Source organism: Hemiscyllium ocellatum, chromosome 32, assembly GCF_020745735.1.
Source record: "Hemiscyllium ocellatum isolate sHemOce1 chromosome 32, sHemOce1.pat.X.cur, whole genome shotgun sequence".
Lineage (NCBI taxonomy): Eukaryota > Metazoa > Chordata > Chondrichthyes > Orectolobiformes > Hemiscylliidae > Hemiscyllium > Hemiscyllium ocellatum.
In genome coordinates, this window is record NC_083432.1 from 10,994,245 (window position 1) to 11,019,952 (window position 25,708).

Here is a 25,708-nt window from a genome sequence, read left to right on the forward strand (position 1 = left end):
AATTTAAAAAAAAATTACTGCAGAAAGCCACAACAGAGATATTTTGGAATCCTCATGCATGAATCACAAAAAGGTATTAACTAAGTTCAGCGGGAAATAGGGAAGGCAAATGGAATTTTGGTCTTTATTTTAAAGGAAATGAAGTGTACAAATATGGAAGTCTTGCTAAAATGTACAAGGCATAGTTAGATAACACCTAGAATACCGTAAGCAGTTTGGTCGTCTTATCTAAAGAAATATATACTAGCATGGGTGACAGATCAAAAAAAGGTTCACAAGGTAATACTAGTATGGAGAGATTTTCTTTTGCAAAGTTGAATAGGTTGAGACTCTATTCATTGGAGTTTAAAACACTGAGGTGATCTCATTAGGGGTTTGGCAGGACAAAAGCTGAAACCCTCATGGAAGAGTTGAAGACCAGAAGGTAATGTCTCAGAATACTAGGGTGCCAATTGAAATGAGGAAGAATTTCTTCTCTCAAAGGGTCGAATGTCTTTGGAACTCCTTGCCTCAGGGAGCTATTGCATGGCTGAACAGGTTCGAAAGAGCAAATAATCTATACCTATTCCATATCGGCTATTGTCTTATTTAAGGCAGAGATAAGGAGAAAATTTATTATCTCAGTGGATAATATCTCAGTGGATTTCTTTACCACAGAAAGCTGTCGAGGCTGGGTTCTTAGTTATATTCAAGGCTGAGAAGACCTATTTTTGATCAGTAAGTTAATCAAGGATTATGGAGAAAAAGCTGGAAAGTAGAATAACGGATATAAGATCTGCCATGAGCTCAATAAATGTAGAGCAAACTCAATGGAATGAATCACCCGCTTCCACTCCTACATTTTTTGTTATCATCATTTTCTCAGACAAAGAGTGAGAACCGAGGCCATGGAAGGGTTTGACAATAGTAATAAGAATTTTTAAAATTGGGACATACTTAACCAGGAGTCAGAATAGATCAACGAGAGTGTGAAGACAAATGATGGCCCAACCACTGACACCAAAACTTAGGTTGGGTAGAAGGTTCCTCCATTCCGAGGCACTTGCTTTCTCACTTCTCTGAAAGAGTAGACAGCTATTTTTTTAGTAATAGAGGATCCCTAATTGTTTGTCTCCTCTTTGAAACGTCACCTGGCACCCTTAATGGAATTACAAACCTGATTGAGTCTAATCAATCAGCGAAGTCAAGCCATTGGGAAAAATCACAGTTTGGAATCAATTTACCTGACAATGCCGGCCTCTGCCTCCATTTTGACTGTGATAGATGAGTGTTTAAATTCAGAGGGCAAGTCAGACCCCAGATTTGATGGATTCATAAACTGTGTGCCAGGACAGTTGGGCAGTAATTAGGAGACAAGAGCATGGTGAATTTATTGGAGATTTGTTTTGAAGATGTTACTGACTTAATTGATAAAGGAGAGCTGATGAATGGAGCATAATTAGATTTTCAGAAAATGTCTGATAAAATTGTCACAGGAGGCTGGTTGGATTCTTAAAAGCACATGGATAGGAGGTGATGGATTAATGATTGGCTAACAGACAAAACAAACAGTAGAAATAGATCATTCTTGTGCTATACTTCGTGTTAGGCTTTTGGGTGATTTTTGAGCGATGTGAGCGCTATTTTTTGCTGGTCTGCCACTTTTCCTATAGGCCCCATTATTTCCAGTAAGCGAGGTTTGCTGGAACGCAACTACAGTGTTGTAAAAAAACTAACTGTACTTGTAAACTATGACCCCATCACCAACTTCACTTTCCTCTATAAGATCCTTTACAAACATAGAAGATAGGAGCAGGAGGTAGCCATTTGGCCCTTCGAGCTTGCTCTGCCATTCGTCACCATCATGGCTGATCGTCCAACTCAATAGCCTTTGACTAGTAATGTACCACAAAGATCAGTTCTTGGACCTGAGCTGTTCACAACACATATCAATGACTTGCTTCAATTGTATAGGAGCGTGGTTAGACTGCACCTGGAGTAGTGTGCAGTTTAGGTCTTCGAATCTTAGGATGTATATTATTGCCATAGGAGGAGAGCAATGAAGATTCACCAAACTTGTTCCTGGGAAGGCATGACTGTCCCATAGAGAGAGATTGGATAAATTGAACCTGTGTTCCTCGTAGTTTTGAAGGCTGGGAAGTGATCAAACTGAAACTTACTGAGTTCTTAATGGGATAGATTCAGGTAAGATGTTTCTCCTATGAAAAGGAGTCCAGAACCAGAAGACATAATATAAAAAAGGGGATGCTACTTAAATCCAAGTTGAGAATTTATTTTTACTCAGAGGGTCTTGAATTATTTGGAAATTTTTTATCATAATAGCTGTGGAAACTCAGTTTTTGAACATATTTGAGGTAGCGATTGATGAATTTCTGAAGACTAGTGTCTTGATAGGACGGTTCCGCCATCCCAGGAACAAGTCTGTTGAATCCTTGTTGCAGTCCTTCAATGGCAATAATATATTTCCTGAGATTTGGAGACCAAAACTGCATAGGGTTATAGGGATGGGGTGGATAAGGTGTTCAATCAATCATAATCATACTCCATGTTGAAGTAGGCTCATCAGGCTGAATAGCCTACTCATGTTCTTGTGTTCCTAAAGTGAAAGCAAAAACAAGGAGGTAGATTTCTATCTGAATGGCTGTAAATTGGGATCAGGGAGTATAAAGTGGGAGATGGGTGTCCTTGTGCACCAGTTGCTGAAAGTAAGCATGCAGGTACAGCAGGCAGTAAAGACGGCAAATGGTACGTTGACCTTCATTGCGAGATGTTTTGAGTACAGGAGCAGGAATGTGTTGTTGTAGTTATGCAGGGCCTTGGTGAGGCTACACCTAGAATACTGTGCGCAATTTTGGTCTCCTTCTCTGAGGAAGGATGCTCTTGCTCTTCGGGGACCACAGCAAAGGCTTTTCAGGCTGTTTCCAGGGATGTCGAGGCTGATGCATGAGGAGTGATTGACTAAGTTAAGATTGCTTTTGCTGGAGATCAGACGAGTGGGGAGGGGGTGTGTGTGTGTGCTCATAGAGACTTTTAAAATTCTAACAGAGCTGGACAGGGTAGATGCAGGGAGGTTGTTCCCGATAGTGGGTGCATCCAGAACCAGGGGTCACAGTCTGAGGATTCCGGGTGGATCATTTAGGACAGAGATGAGGAGACATTTCTTCACCCAAAGAACAATGAGTCTGTGGTATTCATCACCACAGGAATTAGTTGATGCCAAAAATTGAATGCATTCAAGAGGCAGCTAGATATAGCACTTAGTGCAACTGGATTTGAAGGATATGGGGAGAAATTAGGATAAGGATTAGAATTGGATGATCAGTCATGATCATGATAAACGGTAGAGCAGGCTCGAAGGGCCAAATGGCCTTCTCTTGCTCCTATCTTCAACGTTTCTATGTTTTTAAAGGACCTTAGAAAGGAAAATGAAGTTGAAGATGGAGTCATAGTTTGTAAGTACAGCAAGTTCTCCTATAATACCTTAGTTGCGTTCCAGCAAAACTCCATTTAATAGAGAAAATGGAGCTATGGGAAATGTGGGGTTAGGGAAAGACCAGCAAAAAATAACATTCACGATCTCTCAAAAATCACCCAAAGCCTAACACAAAGTATAGCACTGCCTGAATGAAGATTTATAAATGTAAGTAAATTTAATATATTACATTGAAAAAATATGGTTAATGCAGGGACAGAGGGTAGTCATCATCATCACCACTGTCAGGTGCAGTTGTGATTGCAGAAGTGGATGGCTGTGGTTGATTGTCTTCTAACTGGTTTTTGGGGGTTGGTTTAGATTGTGAGATATACAGGTACGAGAACAAATTAGAAATTAAATGGTACGCGTAAGAGAAATGCAGTCCTGCAGGAATTATACAGGACTTTTACAGGAATTACACAAGAATATTCTTGTCTCAGAAGGAGATCAATGAACATTCATTATTTGAATTTTCGAAATGAAGCTGCTCAATATATAGTAATGTACCTCTCATATGCTCTGACAGTAGCGCATGTGCAGAATAAAGCATGTGAAACAATCACTGCTGGAATCACACTATTATGATCAGAGGTAAGCGTTTTCAAGAATACCGTTCCTAATTTTTCAGCAACATTTTGCCAAACTGTGCTGCTAAAATGCTTTACAGGAGAACTTTATATGTGTACAGTGGAGTCAAAGGCCTTTTTTGAGAAGCAAGGTTGTGCAGAGAATGGTTCAGATCCAAAATCCACTGTTTGAAAGGATAGTGGAGGCAAATTGAAATTAAGCCCTTCAAAAGAGGGATAAATGTGGAGATGTACAGGAAAAGGCAGGGGGCTGGATCAAGGGGATTTACTGTTGCAGAGACCTGATACAAACAATGTGCTGAATGGCCTTGTTCTGTAACCCTTATATGACTTTATGATTGTAAAATTCTAATAGTGAGGGACAAATATATAGAATGCGTGGGAAAGACTCACCAATAATGCCACTGTCCCTGCTTTCCAGTGTGGAGGTTGGACTAGTGACAGTTCCATAAGAACAATCTTTAACAGCTGCAGACGTACTGACTGGTGGTAGGGTAGAACAGGGGCTATTAGCAGGTGGGGATGCAGTACTGCTAGTCAAGGTTGAGCAGGGACTGATTCGTTGAGTTTCTGTAGACATCTGCAAAAGTAATTCAGAAATCATGTAAAATATTAAACAACACACACACAATCTCATTAGAGCAAGGCAACTTTTTTTCTTGACACTGTAATATTACAATTCTTTAGAGAGACTATGTTATCATAACTCTTATTCACCTTCTTATAAAGTGATTGGAAAAATACTTCAAATATTTTCAAGAACTTAAAAAAAAAATCACTTTCAGTTGCATCTTGGCTTTGCCGAGTAGTTGAACAAAATGTAGACATTGGCCTATTGACATGATAACAGCACTTAGTATTTGAGGCTTTTTTGCTTGAATACCACCACTGTTCAACTTTCTATTGAAGGGTATTCTGCTGTGCGAATGGGCCTGATATGGCTTGAGATTCACGTTGAGATGCTAATCTGCTCACTGCTCTTCTGACTAGGTCAACTCAGCTGAATTCAATTCAGTATCTAAGAGAGGTATGATCTTCAAATTGTAGTTCACAGACTCCATCAGCTTTTGAGAATTCAGGAAGTTTAGACTGGTTGGCATTAGGTATATCAGACTTAGTAACACAACTAACAGGACAAGCCCCTCTCCATAAAGGTTAGGGTGAGCACAATGTTGTAGAGACTAACAAATAGGTCACTGAGGCCACACCAGCAACAACAATGGCAGGTGCACAAACATCTGGTTCCAAATCATTGGCAGGACAAACAGTGCTAAACAAATAGAAAACCAAGTCATTATGAGCTATCATATTATCTTGACCCCAGAACTCTCCAAGGCATTTTACACCCTAGAAAATACTTCTTCAGGTTCAGTTATAATAATCACATAATTAAATGCAACATCCAGTCATGCCCAGCAAATTCAGACAAATCATTAAATGAGTTATTCATGAATATTGATACAAGTATGGATGTTTATTTCAGGATTTGGAGATGCCGGTGTTGGACTGGGTTGTACAAAGTTAAAAATCACACAACGCCAGGCTATAGTCCAACGGTTTAATTGGATGCACATTAGCTTTCGGAACACCGCTCCTTCACCAGATGGTTGTGGAGGACACAATTGTAAGACACAGAATTTACAGTGTGATGTGACTGAAATTATACACTGAAAATACCTTGTATGTTGAGTCTTTCATCTGTTCAAATACCATGATAGTTTATTTCTTTCATGTGTAAATCACAAAACTTTTTTTTAAAAAGTTGCATTCTCAGGTTAACTGTAACAATTGGTGCTAGCTAGACAATTTGTTGAAGGTGTTAGCCCCCTTTGTACTGTGCCATGATGTTTAGACTGATTCTAATCTAAAAAGTGAGATAACAGAGTTTTATATGAATTCATGCAGTTTTTGAGCAAAGTACAATGTAACTCTGCAAGTACAAATTCACCCCACAAACGTACATGTGGGTCTGTGTGTCTGGGTTGGGGGGTTGTGAGTGTGAAAGAGATGTGTCTATGTGAGTGTAGAGTGTCGTGTCTGTGTGTGCGAGTGTAGAGTGTCATGTCTGTGTGTGTTGAGTGTGTGAGTGTGTGTGTGAGTGTGTGAGTGTGTGAGTGTGTGAGTGTGTGTGTGTGTTGAGTGTTGTGTGGTGTGTGTGTGTCTGTGTGTGTGCGCGCGCATGTGCGTGCGTGTGTGTGCGCGCATTACAGCAAGGAACTGTAATGACCTCCTCAGGAGACAGACACATGCTATAACCGACAGGGTACCCTTCGTTGTTCAGTACTTCCCAGGAGGTGAAAAACTGCGCCATGTTCTTTGTGACCTGCAACACATTACCAATGAGTATGAGCACCTCGCCAAGACCTTCCCCACACCTCCACTACTTGCCCTTAAACAATTGCCAAACCTCAAACAGATCATTGTTCGTAGCAAGCTGCCCAACTTTCAGGACAACTCCATACGTGTACAGGAGCCGTGGTTTAATAAGGAATTGGAATTCCTTGTTAAAGGGAAGAGGGCGACTTATGTAAAGATGAGGCGTGAAGGTTCAATTGGGGCGACTGAGAGTTATAAGGTAGCCAGGAAGGATCTAAAAAGAGAGCTAAGAGCAGCAAGGAGGGGACATGAAAAGTCCTTGGTTGGTAGGATTAGGGAAAACCCAAAGGCTTTCTATAGGTATGTCAGTAATAAAAGAATGACTAGGGTAGGAATAGGTCCAGTCAAGGATAGTCGTGGGAAGTTGTGCGTAGAGGCTGAAGAGATTGGGGAGACACTGAATAAATACTTTTCGTCAGTATTCACTCAGGAACAGGACATTGTTGCCGATGTGAATATTGAGTCACAATTAATTAGAATGGATGGCTTTGAGGTATGTAGGGAAGAGGTGTTGGAAATTCTGGAAAGGGTGAAAATAGATAAGTCCCCTGGGCCTGATGGCATTTATCCTAGTTCTCTGGGAAGCAAGGGAGGAGATTGCAGAGCCATTGGTCTTGATTTTTATGTCCGCGTTGTCTACAGGAATAGTGCCAGAAGACTGGAGGATAGCAAATGTGGTTCCCTTGTTCAAGAAGGGGAGTAGGGATAACACTAGTAATTATAGGGCGGTGAGTCTCACTTCTGTTGTGGGCAAAGTCTTAGAGAGAATTTTCGAGTAAAAAATGAGGTCTGCAGATGCTGGAGATCACAGCTGCAAATGTGTTGCTGGTCAAAGCACAGCAGGTTAGGCAGCATCTCAGGAATAGAGAATTCGACGTTTCGAGCATAAGCCCTTCATCAGGAATAAGAGAGAGAGCCAAGCAGGCTGAGATAAAAGGTAGGGAGGAGGGACTAGGGGGAGGGGCGATGGAGGTGGGATAGGTGGAAGGAGGTCAAGGTGAGGGTGATAGGCCGGAGTGGGGTGGGGGCGGAGAGGTCAGGAAGAGGATTGCAGGTTAGGAGGGCGGTGCTGAGTTGAGGGAACCGACTGAGACAAGGTGGGGGGAGGGGAAATGAGGAAGCTGGAGAAATCTGAATTCATACCTTGTGGTTGGAGGGTTCCCAGGCGGAAGATGAGGCGCTCCTCCTCCAGCCGTCGTGTAGTTGTGTTCTGCCGGTGGAGGAGTCCAAGGACCTGCATGTCCTCGGTGGAGTGGGAGGGGGAGTTAAAGTGTTGAGCCACGGGGTGATTGGGTTGGTTGGTTCGGGCGGCCCAGAGGTGTTCTCTGAAGCGTTCCGCAAGTAAGCGGCCTGTCTCACCAATATAGAGGAGGCCACATCGGGTGCAGCGGATGCAATAGATGATGTGTGTGGAGGTACAGGTGAACTTGTGGCGGATATGGAAGGATCCCTTGGGGCCTTGGAGGGAAGTGAGTGTGGAGGTGTGGGCGCAAGTTTTACATTTCCTGCGGTTGCAGGGGAAGGTGCCGGGGGTGGAGGTTGGGTTGGTGGGGGGTGTGGATCTGACAAGGGAGTCACGAAGGGAGTGGTCCTTGCGGAACGCTGATAGGGGAGGGGAGGGAAATATATCCTTGGTGGTGGGGTCCGTTTGGAGGTGGCGGAAATGGCGGCGGATAATACGTTGTATGCGCAGGTTGGTGGGGTGGTAGGTGAGAACCAGTGGGGTTTAGAATTGTAAGGGATAGGATTTATGAACATCTGGATAGGAATAATGTGATCAAGGATAGTCAGCATGGTTTTGTGAAGGGCAAGTCGTGCCCCACAAACCTTATTGAATTCTTTGAAAAGGTGACTAAGGAGGTGGACGAGGGTAAAGCGGTAGATGTGGTGTATATGGATTTTAGTAAGGTGTTTGATAAGGTTCCCCGTGGTAGGCTACTGCAAAAAATACAGAGGTATGGCATTGAGGGTGCGTTGGAGGTTTGGATTAGGGATTGGCTGGCTGGAAGGAGACAGAGGGTAATAGTTGATGGTAAAGGTTCATCTTGGAGTGCAGTTACTAGCGATGTTCCGCAAGGATCTGTTGTGGGACCATTGCTGTTTGTCATTTTTATAAATGACCTGGAGGAGGGGCTAGAAGGTTGGGTGAGCAAGTTTGCGGATGATACGAAAGTCGGTGGAGTTGCTGACAGTGTGGAAGGATGTGGCAGGTTACAGCGGGATATAGATAAGCTGCAGAGCTGGGCAGAAAGGTGGCAAATGGAGTTCAATGTAGGTAAGTGTGAAGTGATTCACTTTGATAAGAGTAACAAGAAGATAGGGTACTGGGCTAATGGTCGGATACTTGGTAGTGTGGATGAGCAGAGGGATCTTGGTGTCCATGTACACAGATCTCTGAAAGTTGCCACCCAGGTAAATAGTGCTGTGAAGAAGGCATATGGCGTACTGGCTTTTATTGGTAGAGGAATGGAGTTCCGGAGTCCTGAGGTCATGTTGCAGTTGTATAAGACTCTGGTGCGGCCGCATCTGGAGTATTGTGTGCAGTTTTGGTCGGCATACTATAGGAAGGATGTGGAGGCACTGGAATGGGTGCAGAGGAGGTTTATCAGGATGTTGCCTGGTATGGTAGGAAGATCGTATGAGGAAAGGTTGAGGCACTTGGGGCTGTTTTCATTGGAGAAAAGAAGGTTTAGGGGTGACTTGATAGAGGTGTACAAGATGATTAGGGGTTTAGATAGGGTTGACCATGAGAACCTTTTTCCACGTATAGAGTCAGCTATTACGAGGGGGCATAGCTTTAAATTAAGGGGTGGTAGATATAGGACAGATGTTAGGAGTAGATTCTTTACTCAGCGAGTCGTGAGTTCATGGAATGTCCTGCCAGTAGCAGTGGTGGACTCTCCCTCTTTATGGGCATTTAAACGGGCATTGGATAGGCATATGGAGGATAGTGGGGTAGTGTTGATTAGGTAGGCTTGGATCGGTGCAACATCGAGGGCCAAAAAGGGCCTGTACTGCGCTGTATTTTTCTATGTTCTATGTTCTAACACCTTCAACATATTGTCTAGCTAACACCAATTGTTCCAGTTAATCTTAGAATGCAACCTTTTAAAAAAACGTTTTGTGAAAGGAGTGAAACTACCATGGTATTCGAACAGATGAAAGACTCAACAGACATTCAAGCTTTTTTTCAATGTATCATTTCAGTTACATCACACTGTAAACATCTGATGTAAATTCTGTGCCTGACAATTGTGTCCTCCACAACCACCTGATGAAGGAGCGGCGCTCCGAAAGCTAGTGTGCTTCCAACTAAACCTGTTGAACTTTAACCTGGAGTTGTGTGATTTTTAACTTTATTTATTTCAGGAACGCCATAGGATTGTTTAAATTCACTTGAATGAGTATTCCTGATGAAGGGCTTATGCTCGAAACGTCGAATTCTCTATTCCTGAGATGCTGCCTAACCTGCTGTGCTTTGACCAGCAACACATTTGCAGCTGTGATCTCCAGCATCTGCAGACCTCATTTTTTACTCGAAGATAGTCAAGGATTTCACTTGAAAAGAAAGCAGTCCTAATAATGCAGCTCAACATCAACAGTACATGTCAGTCCAGATGATATTCATAAGATGAATTGAGCTTTGATTCCTCAATCTACAGGCTTAGAGGTAAATGCACTATCAGCTGAGATAAACAGATATCTGTAAGCCCAATGCAAAAGTAGTTACAGTGAAATGAAATTTTACCAGCCATACTTGAACTGCCAATTAGAAGAAAACCATTTAAAAAATAAAAATAGTGTGTTTTAGTGGATCCTGCGGGTTTATTAATGCTACCTGTGTCAGCTAATAAAGCACATTAAATACATGCCACATCACCAGGAAACTTTTCATGTTAACAACACTGTTGCATAGCTCTCAATGATAAACATCTTTTTAAGGTACAAAATTACAAATGCTGCATTTCATATCACTGTATTAACTCAGATTATAGTAGGTGGAATATGAGAATAATTTGGCTGGCTAGTGGCCTATTCATTTAAGTGGGTCTCAGTGCACTGAGCTTTTAGAAGCAACAGAGATATCCCTTGACTGACTTAAAATAGATTTTAAGATTACAATTCAGAAATCTGAAATCCACAATGTGTGGAGACTGTCAACTATTACCATTTATGCACACAAGAAAAGGAATTCAGGTCAGCAGCTTTAAAACCGGAACAACACAATTTCCTTCTGTTCCTGATCCAAAAGACTATAAATACAGTCTTTGAGGTCATTTTAGTTTTGTCTTGACTAAGTTTCATTTGTAATCCTGAGATGATTTGCAAACTTTAGCATTGGGAAGTTTGTAGGATCAATATTGATGTGCTTGAAGCATTATCTTCAACATCGAACTGATGCTACATCCATCAGGGGGCGTTCAAATTTTTCTCCTCGTAAAACTGGTCACTTTCTGTTACTAGCTTTAACACATCACTGGATCAAGTGGAAAACTCTAAAATAAATATCTTGGAATTTGAAAGGTAAGCACCTGTGATCTTATGGTTCCTGTGCAAGGGGAACAAATAAAAATAACAGAATTTGATGTAAAAAATTAAACCAAAAATAACACCAATAATTTAAAGGAGCGAGCTGTACGAAAACAAAGTTTAAATTGACTGATTATTTTTGTCATATAACATCAGGTTTTACATATGATCAGAAGAGCTTCCTCTACTAATAACCTTGAGATCTGGATTTAGCACATTGCATTCCACCAGCATTATGATCCATTTCCCTTCATATTACTTGACATAAAGATTAGCAAAAACTATGACTAAACTAAGCAAAATCCAAGAGTGGTATCAACGTCACAAATCTAAATGGGATATTATAAATCAATTAATTTATATATTCTAAAGAACAGGAAGAGGCCATTTCGCTCATGGTGCTTGTGCCAGCTCTTTGATAGAGCTATTCAGCTCATCCCACTTCTCCTTACACCCAGAAAATATTCCTTTAAATATATATCCAATTCCCCTTTTGAATCTGCTTCCATTATGCTTGCAGACAGGTTATAATAACTGGCTATGTAATCTTGACACAACGATAATGAGGAACGAGATCAATCTGAGACTGATACAGTCAAACAGTCAGGCCAGGCAGGGACAAAACAGAAAATGAGGTAGGGCTGATAAATTAAACTGTATTTACTTCAATACAAGAGGCCTAACAGGGAAGGCAGATGAGCTCAGGGCATGGTTAGAAACATGGGACTGGGATATCATAGCAATTACAGAAACATGGCTCAGGAATGGACAGGATTGGCAGCTTAATGTTTCAGGATAAAAATGCTACAGTAAGGATAGAAAGGGAGGCTAAAGAAGCAGGGGAGTAGTATTTTTATAAGGGATAGTATTACAGCTGTACTGAGGGAGGATATTCTGGGAATACACCCAAGGAAGTCATTTGGATGGAACTGAGAAAAACGAAAGGGATTGTATTATAGACCACTGAATAGACAGCCGAAAAATTAGAAACAAATTTGTAAGGAGATTTCAGTTATCTTTATGAATAATAGGGTGGCTATGATAGGGGATTTTAACTTTCCAAATACTGCCATAGTATTAATGGTTTAGATATGGAGGAATTTGTTAAGTGTGTGCAAGAAAGTTTTCTGATTCAGTTTGTGGATGTACCTACGAGAAAAGGTGTCAAACCTGACCTACTATTCGGAAATAAGGCAGGGCAGGTGACTGAGGTGTCAGTGGGGGAGCAGTCTGGGGCCAGTGACCATAATTCTATTAATTTTAAAATAGTGATGGAAAAGGATAGACCGAATCTAAAAGTTGAAATTCTAAATTAGTGGATGGCCAATTTTGACGTTATTAGGCAAGTACTTTCAAAAAAAAAGCTGAACGTGTTGCTGGTTAAAACACAGCAGGTCAGGCAGCATCCAAGGAACAGGAAATTCAACATTTCGGGCCAGAGCCCTTCATCAGGAATGAGGAGAGGGTGCCAGGCAGGCTAAGATAAAAGGTAGGGAGGAGGGACTTGGGGGAGGGGCGATGGAGATGTGATAAGTGGAAGGAGGTCAAGGTGAGGGTGATAGGCCGGAGTGGGGTGGGGGTGGGGAGGTCAGGAAGAGGATTGCTGGTTAGGAGGGCGGTGCTGAGTTCAAGTACTTTCAAAAGCTGATTGGGGCAGATGTTCACAGGTAAAGGAACACCTGGAAAATGGGAAACCTTCAGAAATGAGAAAACTAGAGTCCAGAGACAGCACATTCCTAGTAGGGTGAAAGGAAAGGATGGTATGTGTAGGGAATGCTGGATCACTAAAGAAATTGAGGGTCTGGTTCAAAAAAAGAAGGAAGCGTATGTCAGGTATAGATAAGAGAGATTAAGTGAATCCTTAGTAGAGTATAAATGCAGTAGGAGTATACTTAGAATCATAGAGATGTACAGCATGGAAACAGACCCTTCGGTCCAATCCGTCCATGCCGACCAGAAATCCCAACCCAATCTCGCCCCACCTGCCAGTATCTGGCCCATATCCCTCCAAACCCTTCCTATTCATAGACCCATTCAAATGCCTCTTAAACGTTGCAATTGTACTAGCCATCACCACATTCTCTGGCAGCTCATTCCATAAACGTACCACCCTCTGCATGAAAAAGTTGCCCCTTAGGTCTCTTTTATATCTTTCCCCTCTAACCCTAAATCTATGCCCTCTAGTTCTGGACTCCCCGAACCCAGGGAAAAGACTTTGCCTATTCATCCTATCCATGCCCCTCATAATTTTGTGAACCTTTATAAGGTCATCCGTCAGCCTCCAGCGCTCCAAGGAAAACAGCCCCAACCTGTTAAGCCTCTCCCTGTAGCTCAGATCCTCCAACCCAGGCAATATCCTTGTAAATCTGTTCTGAACCCTTTCAAGATTCACAACATCTTTCTGATAGGAAGGACACCAGAAGTGCATGCAATATTCCAACAGTGGCCTAACCAATGTCGTGTACAGCTGCAACATGACCTCCCTACTCCTGTACTCAATTCTCTGACCAATAAAGGAAAGCATACCAAACACCTTTTTCACTATCTGATCTACCTGCGACTCCACTTTCAAGGAGCTATGAACCTGCACTCCAAGGTCTCTTTGTTCAGCAACACTCCCTAGGACCTTACCATTAAGTGCAGAAGTCCTGCTAAGATTTGCTTTCCCAAAATGCAGCACCTCACATTTATCTGAATTAAACTCCACCTGCTACTTCTCAGTCCATTGGCCCATCTGGTCCAGATCCTGTTGTAATCTGAGGTAACCCTCTTTGCTGTCATCTCCGCATACCTCGACACGGTTCTGTCCCCCTTAGTCCAAGAACTCCCCACCTACGTTTGGGACACCACCCACGCCCTCCACCTCCTCCATGATTTTCGCTTCCCCGGTCCCCAACGCCTTATCTTCACGATGGACATCCAGTCCCTGTACACCTCCATCCCCCATCACAAAGGACTCAAAGCCCTCCACTTCTTCCTTTCCCGCCATACCAACCAGTACCCTTCCACTGACACCCTCCTTCGACTGATTGAACTGGTCCTCACCCTGAACAACTTCTCTTTCCAATCCTCCCACTTCCTCCAAACTAAAGGAGTTGCCATGGGCACCCGCATGGGCCCCAGCTATGCCTGTCTCTTCGTAGGATATGTGGAACAGTCCATCTTCCGCAACTACACCGGCACCACCCCCAACCTTTTCCTCCGCTACATCGATGACTGTATTGGCGCTGCCTCGTGCTCCCACGAGGAGGTTGAACAGTTCATCCACTTTACCAACACCTCAAATTCACCTGGACCATCTCAGACTCCTTCCTCCCCTTCCTAGACCTTTCCATTTCTATCTCGGGCGACCGAATCAACACAGACATCTACTATAAACCGTCTGACTCCCACAGCTACCTAGACTACACCTCCTCCCACCCTGCCCCCTGTAAAAACGCCATCCCATATTCCCAATTCCTTCGTCTCCGCCGCATCTGCTCCCAGGAGGACCAGTTCCAATACCGTACAGCCCAGATGGCCTCCTTCTTCAAGGACCGCAGATTCCCCCCAGACGTGATCAATGATGCCCTCCACCGCATCTCCTCTACTTCCCGCTCCTCCGCCCTTGAGCCCCGCCCCTCCAACCGCCACCAGGACAGAATCCCACTGGTTCTCACCTACCACCCCACCAACCTCCGTATACAGCGTATCATCCGCCGTCATTTCCGCCACCTCCAAACGGACCCCACCACCAGGGATATATCAGCGTTCCGAAAAGACCACTCCCTCCATGACTCCCTCGTCAGGTCCACACACCCCACCAACCCAACCTCCACTCCCGGCACCTTCCCCTGCAACCGCAAGAAATGCAAAACTTGCGCCCACACCTCCCCCCTTACTTCTCTCAAAGGCCCCAAGGGATTCTTCCATATCCGCCACAAATTCACCTGCACCTCCACACACATTATCTATTGCATCCGCTGCACCCGATATAGCCTCCTCTATATTGGGGAGACGGGCCGCCTACTTGCGGAACGCTTCAGAGAACACCTCTGGGACACCCGGACCAACCAATCCAACCACCCTGTGGCTCAACACTTTAACTCCCCCTCCCACTCCACCAAGGACATGCAGGTCCTTGGACTCCTCCATCGCCAGAACATAACAACACGACGGTTGGAGGAAGAGCGCCTCATCTTCCACCTGGGAACCCTCCAACCACAAGGGATGAACTCAGATTTCTCCAGTTTCCTCATTAGCCCTCCCCCCACCTAGTCTCAGTCGATTCCCTCGAACTCAGCACCGCCCTCCTAACCTGCAATCTTCTTCCTGACCTCTCCGCCCCTACCCCACTCCGGCCTATCATCCTCACCTTGACCTCCTTCCACCTATCACATCTCCATCGCCCCTCCCCCAAGTCCCTCCTCCCTACCTTTTATCTTAGCCTGCTGAACACACTTTCCTCATTCCTGATGAAGGGCTTATGCCTGAAACGTCGAATTTCCTGTTCCTTGGATGCTGCCTGACCTTCTGCGCTTTTCCAGCAACACATTTCCAGCTCTGATCTCCAGCATCTGCAGACCTCACTTTCTCCTTGAAGTCCATATAGATCACATCTACTGCTTTGCCCTCATCAATCTTCTTTGTTACTTCTTCAAAAAAATCAATCAAGTTTGTGAGACATGATCTCCCACGCACAAAGCCATGTTGACTATCCTGAAACAGTCCTTGCCTTTCCAAATACATGTACATCCTGTCCCTCAGGATTCCCTCCAACAACTTGCCCTCCACCGAGGTCAGGCTCACTGGTCTATAGTTACCTGGCTTGTCTTTACCGCCCCTCTTAAACAGTGGCACCACGTTTGCAAACCTCCAGTCTTCCGGCACCTCACCTGTGACTATCAATGATACAAATATCTCAGTAAGAGGCCCAGCAATCACTTCTCTAGCTTCCCACAGAGTTGTTGGGTACATCTGATCAGGTCCTGGGGATTTATCCACCTTTAACCGTTTCAAGACATCCAGCACTTTCTCCTCTATAATATGGGCATTTTGTAAGATGTCACCATCTATTTCCCTACAGTCTATATCTTCCATGTCCTTTTCCATAGTAAACACTGATGCAAGATATTCATTTAGTATCTCCGCCATTTTTTGTGGCTCCACACAAAGGCTGCCTTGCTGATCTTTGAGGGGCCCTATTCTCTCCCTAGTTACCCTTTTGTCCTTAATATATTTGTAAAAACCTTTTGGATTCTCCTTAATTGGATTTGCCAACGCTATCTCATGTCCCCGTTTTGCCCTCCTGATTTTCCTCGTAAATACACTCCTACTTTCTTTATACTCTTCTAAGGCTTCACTCAATCTATCTTGTTTATACCTGACATATGCTTCCAAATAAGTTTGTAGATGACAACAAATTGGAGGTGTAATGGACAGCAAAGAAGATTACCTCAGATTACAATGGGATCTTGATCAGATGGGCCAATGGGCTGAGGAGTAGCAGATGGAATTTAATTTAGATAAATGCAAGGTACTGCATTTAGAAAATCAAATCACAGCAGCTCCCACGCACTTAATGGTAAGGTCCTAGGCAGTGTTGCTGAACAAAGAGACCTTGGAGCACAGGTTCATAGCTCCTTGAAAGTAGAGACACAGGAAGATAGGATAGTGAAGGAGGTGTCTGGTCTAATTTGGTCAGAGTATTGGTTACAGAGTTGGGAGGTCATGTAGCGGCTGTACAGGACATTGGTCAGGCCACTTTTGGAACATTGCATGCAATTCTGGTCTCCTTCTTATTGGAAGGACGTTGTGAAACTTGAAAGGGTTCAGAAAAGATTTATAAGAATGTTGCCAAGGTCGGAGGGTTTGAGCTATAGGGAGATGCTGAATAGGCTAGGGCTGTTTTCCCTGGAGCATCGGAGGCTAACAGGTGACCTTATAGAGGTTTATAAAATCATGAGGGGCATGGATAGGGTAAATAGGCAAAGTCTTTTCCCTGGACTGGCGAAGTCCAGAACTAGAGGGCATAGATTTAGGGTGAGAGGGGAAAGATATAAAAGGGACCTCAGGAGAATCTCTTTCACACAAACAGTGGTGCGTCTATGGAACGAGCAGCCAGAGGAAGTGGTGAAGGCTGGTACGATTGCAATATTTCAAAGGCATTTAGATGGGTATATGAATGGGCAGGGTTTAGATGGATATTGGCCGAGTGCTGGCAAATGGGACTAAATTAGATTGTGATATGTGGTCGGAATGGACAAGTTGGACCAAAAGGTCTGTTTCCGTGCTGTACGCCTCTATGACTCTGTGATTCTACCCTCTCATTATTTTGCTCATTGTCTGAACTCTGTCCCCTCTAGTTGGTGACCTACTTTCTCATGGATACTGCTTCTTCTTAATTACTCTACTAAGTTTTACATTGATTTTAATTGTTTTAAATAGATAATCTTACAACAGTACTCATACAAAAAATATTGTGCTTTGGCACTGGATAGAAAATCAGAAGGCTGCTCTAACTGCTTTAATTCACAAGATCTCATAGGGTCGAAGAAACAGGTTCGAACATATGAAGAAAGGGGATATACCAAGCAAATCACAGAAGTCCATCAGAGTACAGTAATATTTGATTTAAAAAAATTAAAGAATATTTACAGAGTAGTATTTCATGCTAAAGCCACAAGCTATTTAAAATCAGAGTCAAATATAAAATGTAAATAATGAATTCAGACTTACACAGACTATCAGTCAGTAAAAATTTCACTTAATAAGTAACTTTTGATCATTATGTGTAACTTTTATACAAAAACACAGTGAAATAAGAGTCTTAAAATAACACAAACCATTTCCTTACTACACAGAGTAACAGACGTAACACCCATCCAGCCTCAGTTGGTCTTAAAATGATATTGCCCATTACTTGGTTCCCGTTATTTCTTAAACATCTGTTATTTTAACAATGGTTTTAGTTACATCCGAAGACATAAATCATTCCCCAGGCAGTTACAAGTACAGGATGTCAGCAACTTCTGTAGTAACTCAATGCATCCTTTCTCGGTTACTGGAATAACATGTAAAGCCAATTACAATTGCAACGATTTACTATTGATTTTGATTTGTTTTTTTTAAAGTTTACTCATCTTTAACCCTTCTACCCAGGCAGCTCTCTTCACAATTCCTTGGACTAATCACTATTCCCTTTCTTAGAAGCTTTTGAGTGGATGCTCAGCCAATAACAATCACTTGGAAACTAACTTCTTCAAGGTGCATGAGCACAATTCTGGAAAGCTTGCATTCATTTAACTGAGAAAAACAGTGTATAGTATAAAAATGCACAAAGAAATACAACCATGTAAAATGGGTTTACAGATGTCAAGTAATAAAGTTTCAGGCAATTGTTACAGTTAGTCCACATTTTCTCTCATCCTGTCAAGGGTTGTAATGAACAGCCCAAATTATTTAACACTGGTATACTGGGGAAGATCCTGAACGAGCACATCAGCTATCAGTTCCTTATTCCATTGTAGAGCTCACGAGAAAATTAAATTTAGCAGATAGTGAGACTTTTCAGCCAAGTCCAATCCAAACAACACCTTTTCATGGAAGTGATAAGTAATTCCTGAAGTTATTCATTCTATAGAATAAGAATATATTTTTTGGTACATCTGTCACAAAGCTGTTCCCTTTTCTCAAGGATACTGTGTCCTTGATTTTTTCAGAGGCTTAATAAATCGCTCCCGATGCCTAGTAGACCGGTTTGCTACAGAGATTAAAGGGCATTGAGTGGCCTTTTTGTTTATATGTAAAATATGAAGAGTTCAGGTCAAAGGGATCATGCTTTAGAAGTGACCTGTATAATGAAAGGGGAGTGGTCAGCTCTATAGCTGAGCAGTTCAGTCCAGAACTAGTTAGGAATTTAGCTGTGTGGAACCTCTCTCTCTAGTTCTGCCCTTCTAACATCAACCTGAAAGCATGTGTTCCATTTGTACTAGTTTTTAAGGGGGCATGCTTATTGGGATTGCTGTGTATATTTGGAACAGCGTAATTAAATCTAGTTAGCATAGACTGAGTTCTGGGTTCTTTATTGTGCTCTTTGTGTTTCATTGTGTAATTTTGTGAATGCATTTCTGTCTGTTTTAAAGCATAGTGGTCGACCTAGCTAGCTTACTCTGGGCAATTCTCACTGTACACTTACCAAAACAAATTGCAAAGTTATGATCTGGGTTGCCTGCTTAAGAATGCTTTGAGCGGTCTAGCCTAGTCCATAACACATCCTAATACTATAGTTGATCATTTTTCTAAATAATTAAAAGCAAGTGGGAGCAGGCAGCCCAGGGTTGCCAACGACGTGAGTCCAGGGTGGCTGCAGGGGCGAGATAGAGCTTTTGTGAGGGAATGCAAGTCCAGCATGGCTATGGTGTTTATGAACTGTGCTGTTGAACTGTTAAGCATGCGTTTTTGCTTTTTTACTTTTTAGTAAGGAGGACTGCAATGTTTAACTTTTCAAACTTAGTTCTGAGCAGAAAATAAGAAAAACAAAGATTCTATATTTTGGTACTTTTCTAGCTCAGGTTGCGACATAAGTGGCAACTTCTGAAGTTTTCACAGTACTAATGTGAATACATGTGACAATAAACCTAATTCAATTTAACCCCAGCCCCAATGGTATACATGACTGATAACAAACTAAAATGAAAAAAAAAGCAGAAGTGAGCATTCTATAAAAGATGCGGAAGGCAAATTGACTCAAGCATTTCTTACTGGTTGTGTAGTTAATCAGTGGGACTCTCATCACAACTTGCACCTCAGCGACCTCATTATAATGCACTATTTGGCAAACTGTCAAACACTCCATTATACTAAAAGTCTCCTGCTGCTCGTAGACTTTCAGCAGACTTTACTTGTGAAACACACTTCTGATATCAGAAGCAGCACTGTTTTGTTTTTCGGAGATTGATTCCTGCTTTAAAAGAGCAAATCATCCTGTTTCCAAGATACTTCCATAATATTAAATACTATCTTTCATTTTAAAACAATAATGGACTAAGAGAAAGCTACCAATGAAGAAAATACAAATGTCATCACAAACATTTAAGCAATTCAACTCCATGTGAAGCTGTTTCACAACCTATGGAATTGTTTCTGTATGATCTTTTAAAATTTCTTCTCAACTGTGGACGGTGAAAAATAGTTTTGAAAATAACTAGCCATGCATGTGCAGATGATGGCTAACAGAGTGCATAATGTATCTGATCTGCCTTGATATTACAGAAGGTATGCTCGGCATACTTCCATTTTGTTTGAATGCTGATCTTCTGTTTTTAATATGGAGGCCAATTACTATTAGTTGCAAACTCTCAAGGCATTCCAACAGCACAATTACATCATCAGCAACAGTTGGGTACTTTATCCACAGATGCTCAAAACTTGCTTGAAATTCAAAGGAACCAAAATTGGTTAAGCCCAGAATGAAAACTGAGCTGGAAATACTCAGCAAGCCTGGCAGCATCTGTAGTGAGAGAAAGTAAGTTGACATATCAAAAATATGACTCGACAACTGAGAGAAAGCAGAAATGTTATTGGTTTTGTTTGTGGAAAGGGAAATGAGAAAAACAAAAGGCAAGGTCAGAGATACTCTAGAGGGTGGGAGAGATTAAATGACACAAATGTTATGGAACAAAAGGCAATGGTAATGGTCATAGCAAAGACACAAAGCATTTGTCCAGACTGAATGTTAATGACAGAACACTAAACAGTTCTGCTCAAAGGCAAAGAGAGGCTAATAAAGAAACAGGACAAAAAGAACAGGATCAAAATGGGGGGTAGTGGTCATAGTGTGAAATTGTTAAACTCAAAGTTGAGTTCAGAAGGGTGTAAAGTGCATACTAAGGTGATGAGGTGCAGTAAACAGAGCATTGAAAAGCAAAAAAATAGAAAAACTTGACGATGTAGAATTTAAATGGCTAGCAACTGAAAGCTTGAGGTGAAGCTTGAAGTGTTCTGCAGAGTAATCACTAAATCTGCATTTGGTTTCCCCAGTGTAGAGAAAAGTGCATTGTAAGGAGTGAATATTAGCAAAAGAAGTGATGGCGATATGAGGAGAAACGTTTTCAAACAGCGAGTAGTTAAGACCTTCAACATGTTGTCTGAAGAGGTAGAGGAGGCACATTCAACCAAGGAAATCAAAATACAATTAGGTTATTATATAAGAACGAATATTGTGTAGAGTTATACAGAGGTGGAAGAACATGCACTGCTTAATCAGACAGCTATTTAGACTTGATACAGCAAATGACAACCCACTGTTGCAACAATTCTGTGACACCAAATTGAAAGAAGTACAAGATAAGAATCCAAAGTAAGATAGGGATAAGAAACAGAGGGAAATGATCAATAAGAATTTTTCAGGCTCAAAAAAAAGGTTTATAGTGGAATTCCCAGGACTCTGTAGTGTGAACCCTGCAAAACTTTGGAATTTAACATGTGAAGCTCTACATTGACCTCTTTAAAAAGATATTGACAATTTAGTGAAGTGGGCAGATCAATAGGAAGTGACATTCACAATGGAGAAGATATACATTGGTTCAATTCTAATTAGTAGTACTAATTCTAAACGGTATGCAAGACTTGAAGAATTTGAATAATTGTATACATAGCATGCAGGACAGGTGGATAGTCAGTTCATAAAGCATACAGTGTTTCAGAATTCATTAATAGAGGCACAAAATATGAGAGCAGAGAAGTCATGAATAATTTATGCATGACGTTGATCAGACCTCAGCTAGAGTACAGTTTACAGACCTGGGCATCACACTTCAGGACAGGTGTGAATGCACTGTAGAGAGTGCAGAAGAGATTTCAGAATGGTCGAGGAATGAAACATGTTAGTTATGAGAAAATTTTGGAGAAGTTGGGATATTTTCATAGAGTCATACAGCACAGAAACAGACCTTCGGTCCAACTGGTCATGGCCAACCTTAATCCCAAACAAACCAGTATCACCTGTCTGCACTTGACCCAGATCTCTCCAACCATTTCATAATCATTTACTTATCCAAATGTCTTTTAAATGTTGTAACCGTATCCACATCCGCCACTTCCTCTGGAGGTTCATTCCACACACAAACACTCTCTGTATAAAACAATTGCCCCCTCATATCTTTTTTTAAATCTTTCTCCTTAGAATTATGATCCCTGGTCTTTAAAACAGCCAGTTGATGGAAAAGACACCTGTCATTCATCTTAACTATACCTGTCATGATTTTATTAATCTCTGAAAGGTTACCCCTCAACCTCTGATGCTCCAGTGAAAAAAGTCCTAGCCTGTCCAGGCTTTCTTTAAAACTCTTCCTTGAAGAGAAGACTCAGTAGAAATTTGATTTAGTATTTCAACAATATGAAATGTCGGGACAGACTAGATAAACAGAAACTGTTCCCAATCAGAATGAAGTTAAAATGCTCAAAGAATGTTGCAGATACAGGAAATCAAAAGGCTTCCTTCTGCAGTGAAACAAGTCTATGATTAAGTGAAGGAAACCTCAGCTTCACTTGGGTGGAGGGTTTGAACAGTGAGGCAAAAGGAGATATAAGGGCAGATGTTACACCTATGAACTCAATGTCCAGTGTTTTTCAATTTTCAGGTAAAATAGACAGAAAGAAAAGGGAAGAGGGGTAGCGTTGTGGTTAAGGAGAAAAGTAACACAGGACCTTAATGGTTGCAAGCAAGAGTCCCAGATAATACATCGCCTCTCGGATGCCAGGGTTAGGGATGTCTCTCATCAAGTCTGCAGGATTCTGAAAGGGGAGGGAGAGCAGCCAGAAGTTGTGGTACACATTAGTACCAATGACATAGGTAGGGAATGGGAGGAGGACCTGAAAACAGAATGCAGGGAGTTAGGTCGGAAGCTACAAGGCTGGGTGAGCAGAGTAGTAATCTCAGGAGTGCTACCTGTGCCACATGCTAGTGAGGCTAGGAATAGAGTGAGTGCAGATGAACACGTGCCTGCAGGGCTGGTGTAGGAGAGAGGTCTTCAAATATGTGGATCATTGGGTTACCTTCTGGGTAAGGTGGCACCTGTACAGGAAGGACGGTTTGCGCTCGAACTGGATGGGCACCAATGTCCTGGCCGGGAGGTTTGCTAGAACTCTACGGGAGGGTTTAAACAAGATTGGTAGGGAAGTGGGAACCTGACCAACAGATCGGATGATGGAGTAGATAGTGAACAGCCAGAGACAATGTGCAGAAAGTCTGTGAGGTGGGATAGGCACTTGATAGGACAAAGGTGCAGTCAGTGTGATGGGTTGAAGTGCAAGAATTATCAGGAATAAGAGTAATGAACTCAGAGTATAGATCAGTATGTGGAACTATGATGTTGTGGCCATTGGCCCTTTGATATCCAAGTCTAATGATAGCCAATGGTTGTTGGATATTCCAGGGTTTAGATGTTTCAAATTTTGGGGGGGAGGAGGGGAAGAGACGGGTGGGGAGAGAGAGAGTAGGTAAAAGAGGTGGAGGAGTGGCATTACTCATTAGGGATACTATCACAGCTGCAGAAAGGGAGTTCAGCAAAAAGAGTTTATTGATAGGGTCAGAATGGATGGAAGTCAGAAACAGAAAGGGAGCTTTATTCAGAGTTTTCTACATGCCCCTTAATACCTACAGAGAAACGGAGGAGCAGATTGAGAGGCAGATTTTGGAAAGGTAACAGGGTTGTTGTCATGGGTGACTTCAACTTCCTTAATATTGATTGAAACCTTCTTAGTACAAATAGTTTGGATGGAGCAGTTTTTGTCTGGTGAGTCCAGGAAGGGCTCCTGATGCAATATGTACATAAGCCGACTAGAGGGGAAGCCATACTGGATCTCGTGCTTGGCAACAAACCATTCAGGTGTCAGATCTCGAGATGGGAGAGCATTTTGGTGATAGTGATCACATTTCTCTGACCTTTCCTATAGTCAAGGAGTGGGATAGGAACCAAACGTATGGGAAAGTATTTCATTAGGGGAGGGAAATTACAATGCTATTCCAGAGGAACTGGGGCACCTAAATTGGGAACATATGTTCTCAAGGGAAAAGCACTACACCAATGTGGAGTTGTTCAGGAAGCACATGCTGATAGTGCTGGGCAAGTTTGGTAGAACAGGTTGATGTGCTCAAAATTTTGAAAAACATAAGGATAGATAAAACCCTTGGGCCAGACAGGATATCCCCTAGGTTACTACAAGAAGTGAAGGAAGAGATTGCTGACCCTTTGGCTATGATCTTTGCTTCCCCACTGGAGTAGTGCCAGATGATTGGAGGGTGGCAAATGTTATTCCCTTGTTCAAGAAAGGGAATAGGGATAGTCCTGGGGAATTACAGATCAGTCAGTCTTATGTCAGTGGTGGGCAAAGTATTGGAGGATTCTGACAGACAGGAGTTATGATTACTTGGAAAACCATAGTTTGATTAGAGATAGTCAACATTGCTTTGTAAGGGGCAGGTCATGACTCACAAACCTTTCTGGCTTTTTTGAGAGTGTGACAAGACATGTTGACGAAGATAGAGCAGTGGCTGTGGTAAGCTCATTCAGAAAGTAAGGTGGCATGCAATAGGGAAATATTGTTGTTTGGATACAGAATTAACTGGCCCACAGAAGATAGAGGGTGACAGTAGATGGAAAATATTCAGCCTGGAGCTCTCTGACCAGTGGTGTTCCACACAGATCGGTTCTGGGACCTCTGCTCTTTGTGGTTTTTATAAATGACTTGGGTGAGGAGATGGAAGGGTGAGTCCGTAAGTTTGCCGATGACATGAAGGTTGGTGGAGTGGTAGAGTGTGGAGGGCTATTGTAGGTTGCAACGGGACTTTGACAGGATGCAGAACTGGACAGATGGAATTCAACCTAGAAAAGTGTGAAGTGATTCACTTTGGAAGGCCGATTTTGAATGCGGAATATAGGGTTGAAGGCAGGATTCTTGGCAGTTTGGAAGAACAGAGGTATCTTGAGTTCCATGTCTTTATATCCCTCAAAGTTGTCACCCAAGTTGATCGGGTTGTTCAGAAGGCGTATGGTGCATCAACTTTGATTAGCAGGAGGATGGAGTTTGAGAGTTGAGGTTATGCTGCAGCTCTATAAAGCCCTGGTTAGATCACACAAAGAATATTGTACTCAGTTCTGGTCGTCTCATTATAGGAAAGATGTGGAAGCTTTAGAGAGGGTGCAGAGAATATTTACCAGGATGCTGCCATGTCTGGAAGGCATGTCTTATGAAGAAAGGTTGAGGGAGCTTTTCTCATTGGAGCGAAGGAGGATGAGAAGTGACTTGATAGAGGTGGACAAGGTGTTGAGAGGCAGAGATAGGGTGAATAGTCTGAGACATGTTTTCCTATGGTAGAAATGTCTATCATGAGGGGGCATAATTTTAAGGTTATGGAGAGGTGTCAGGGGCAGGTTCTTTACGCAGTGAGTGGTGCAGTGCAGTGGTAGTAGAGTAGAGACCTTCGAGGCATTTAAGCAACTCTTGGATAGGCACATGGAAGATAGTACAATGAAGGGTATAGAGATTAGTCTGTTCTTAGAGTAGGATAAAAGGCCAGCACAACATCGAGGGTTGAAGGACCTGGATGGTGCTGTACTGTTCAATGTTCTAGCCTGGACGATTAGATTAGATTACCTACAGTGTGGAAACAGGCCCTTCGGCCCAACCAGTCCACACTGACCCTGTGAAGAATAACCCATCCAGACCCATTTCCCTCTGACTAATGCACCTAACATTA

The 25,708-nt window shown here is 42.4% G+C and overlaps 1 protein-coding gene across 5 annotated transcripts in view; it reads right to left on the bottom strand.

Moving 5' to 3' along the window:
• The window catches only part of LOC132830691 (protein TANC2), a 996,151-nt gene that overhangs the window by 364,891 nt on the left and 605,552 nt on the right, over positions 1–25,708 (bottom strand). For all 5 annotated transcript variants that reach the window (XM_060848498.1, XM_060848499.1, XM_060848500.1 and 2 more), the window contains one exon: positions 4,456–4,642. In XM_060848498.1, the coding sequence (XP_060704481.1) occupies positions 4,456–4,642 (187 nt within the window). The remainder of the gene's footprint in view (positions 1–4,455; positions 4,643–25,708) is intronic.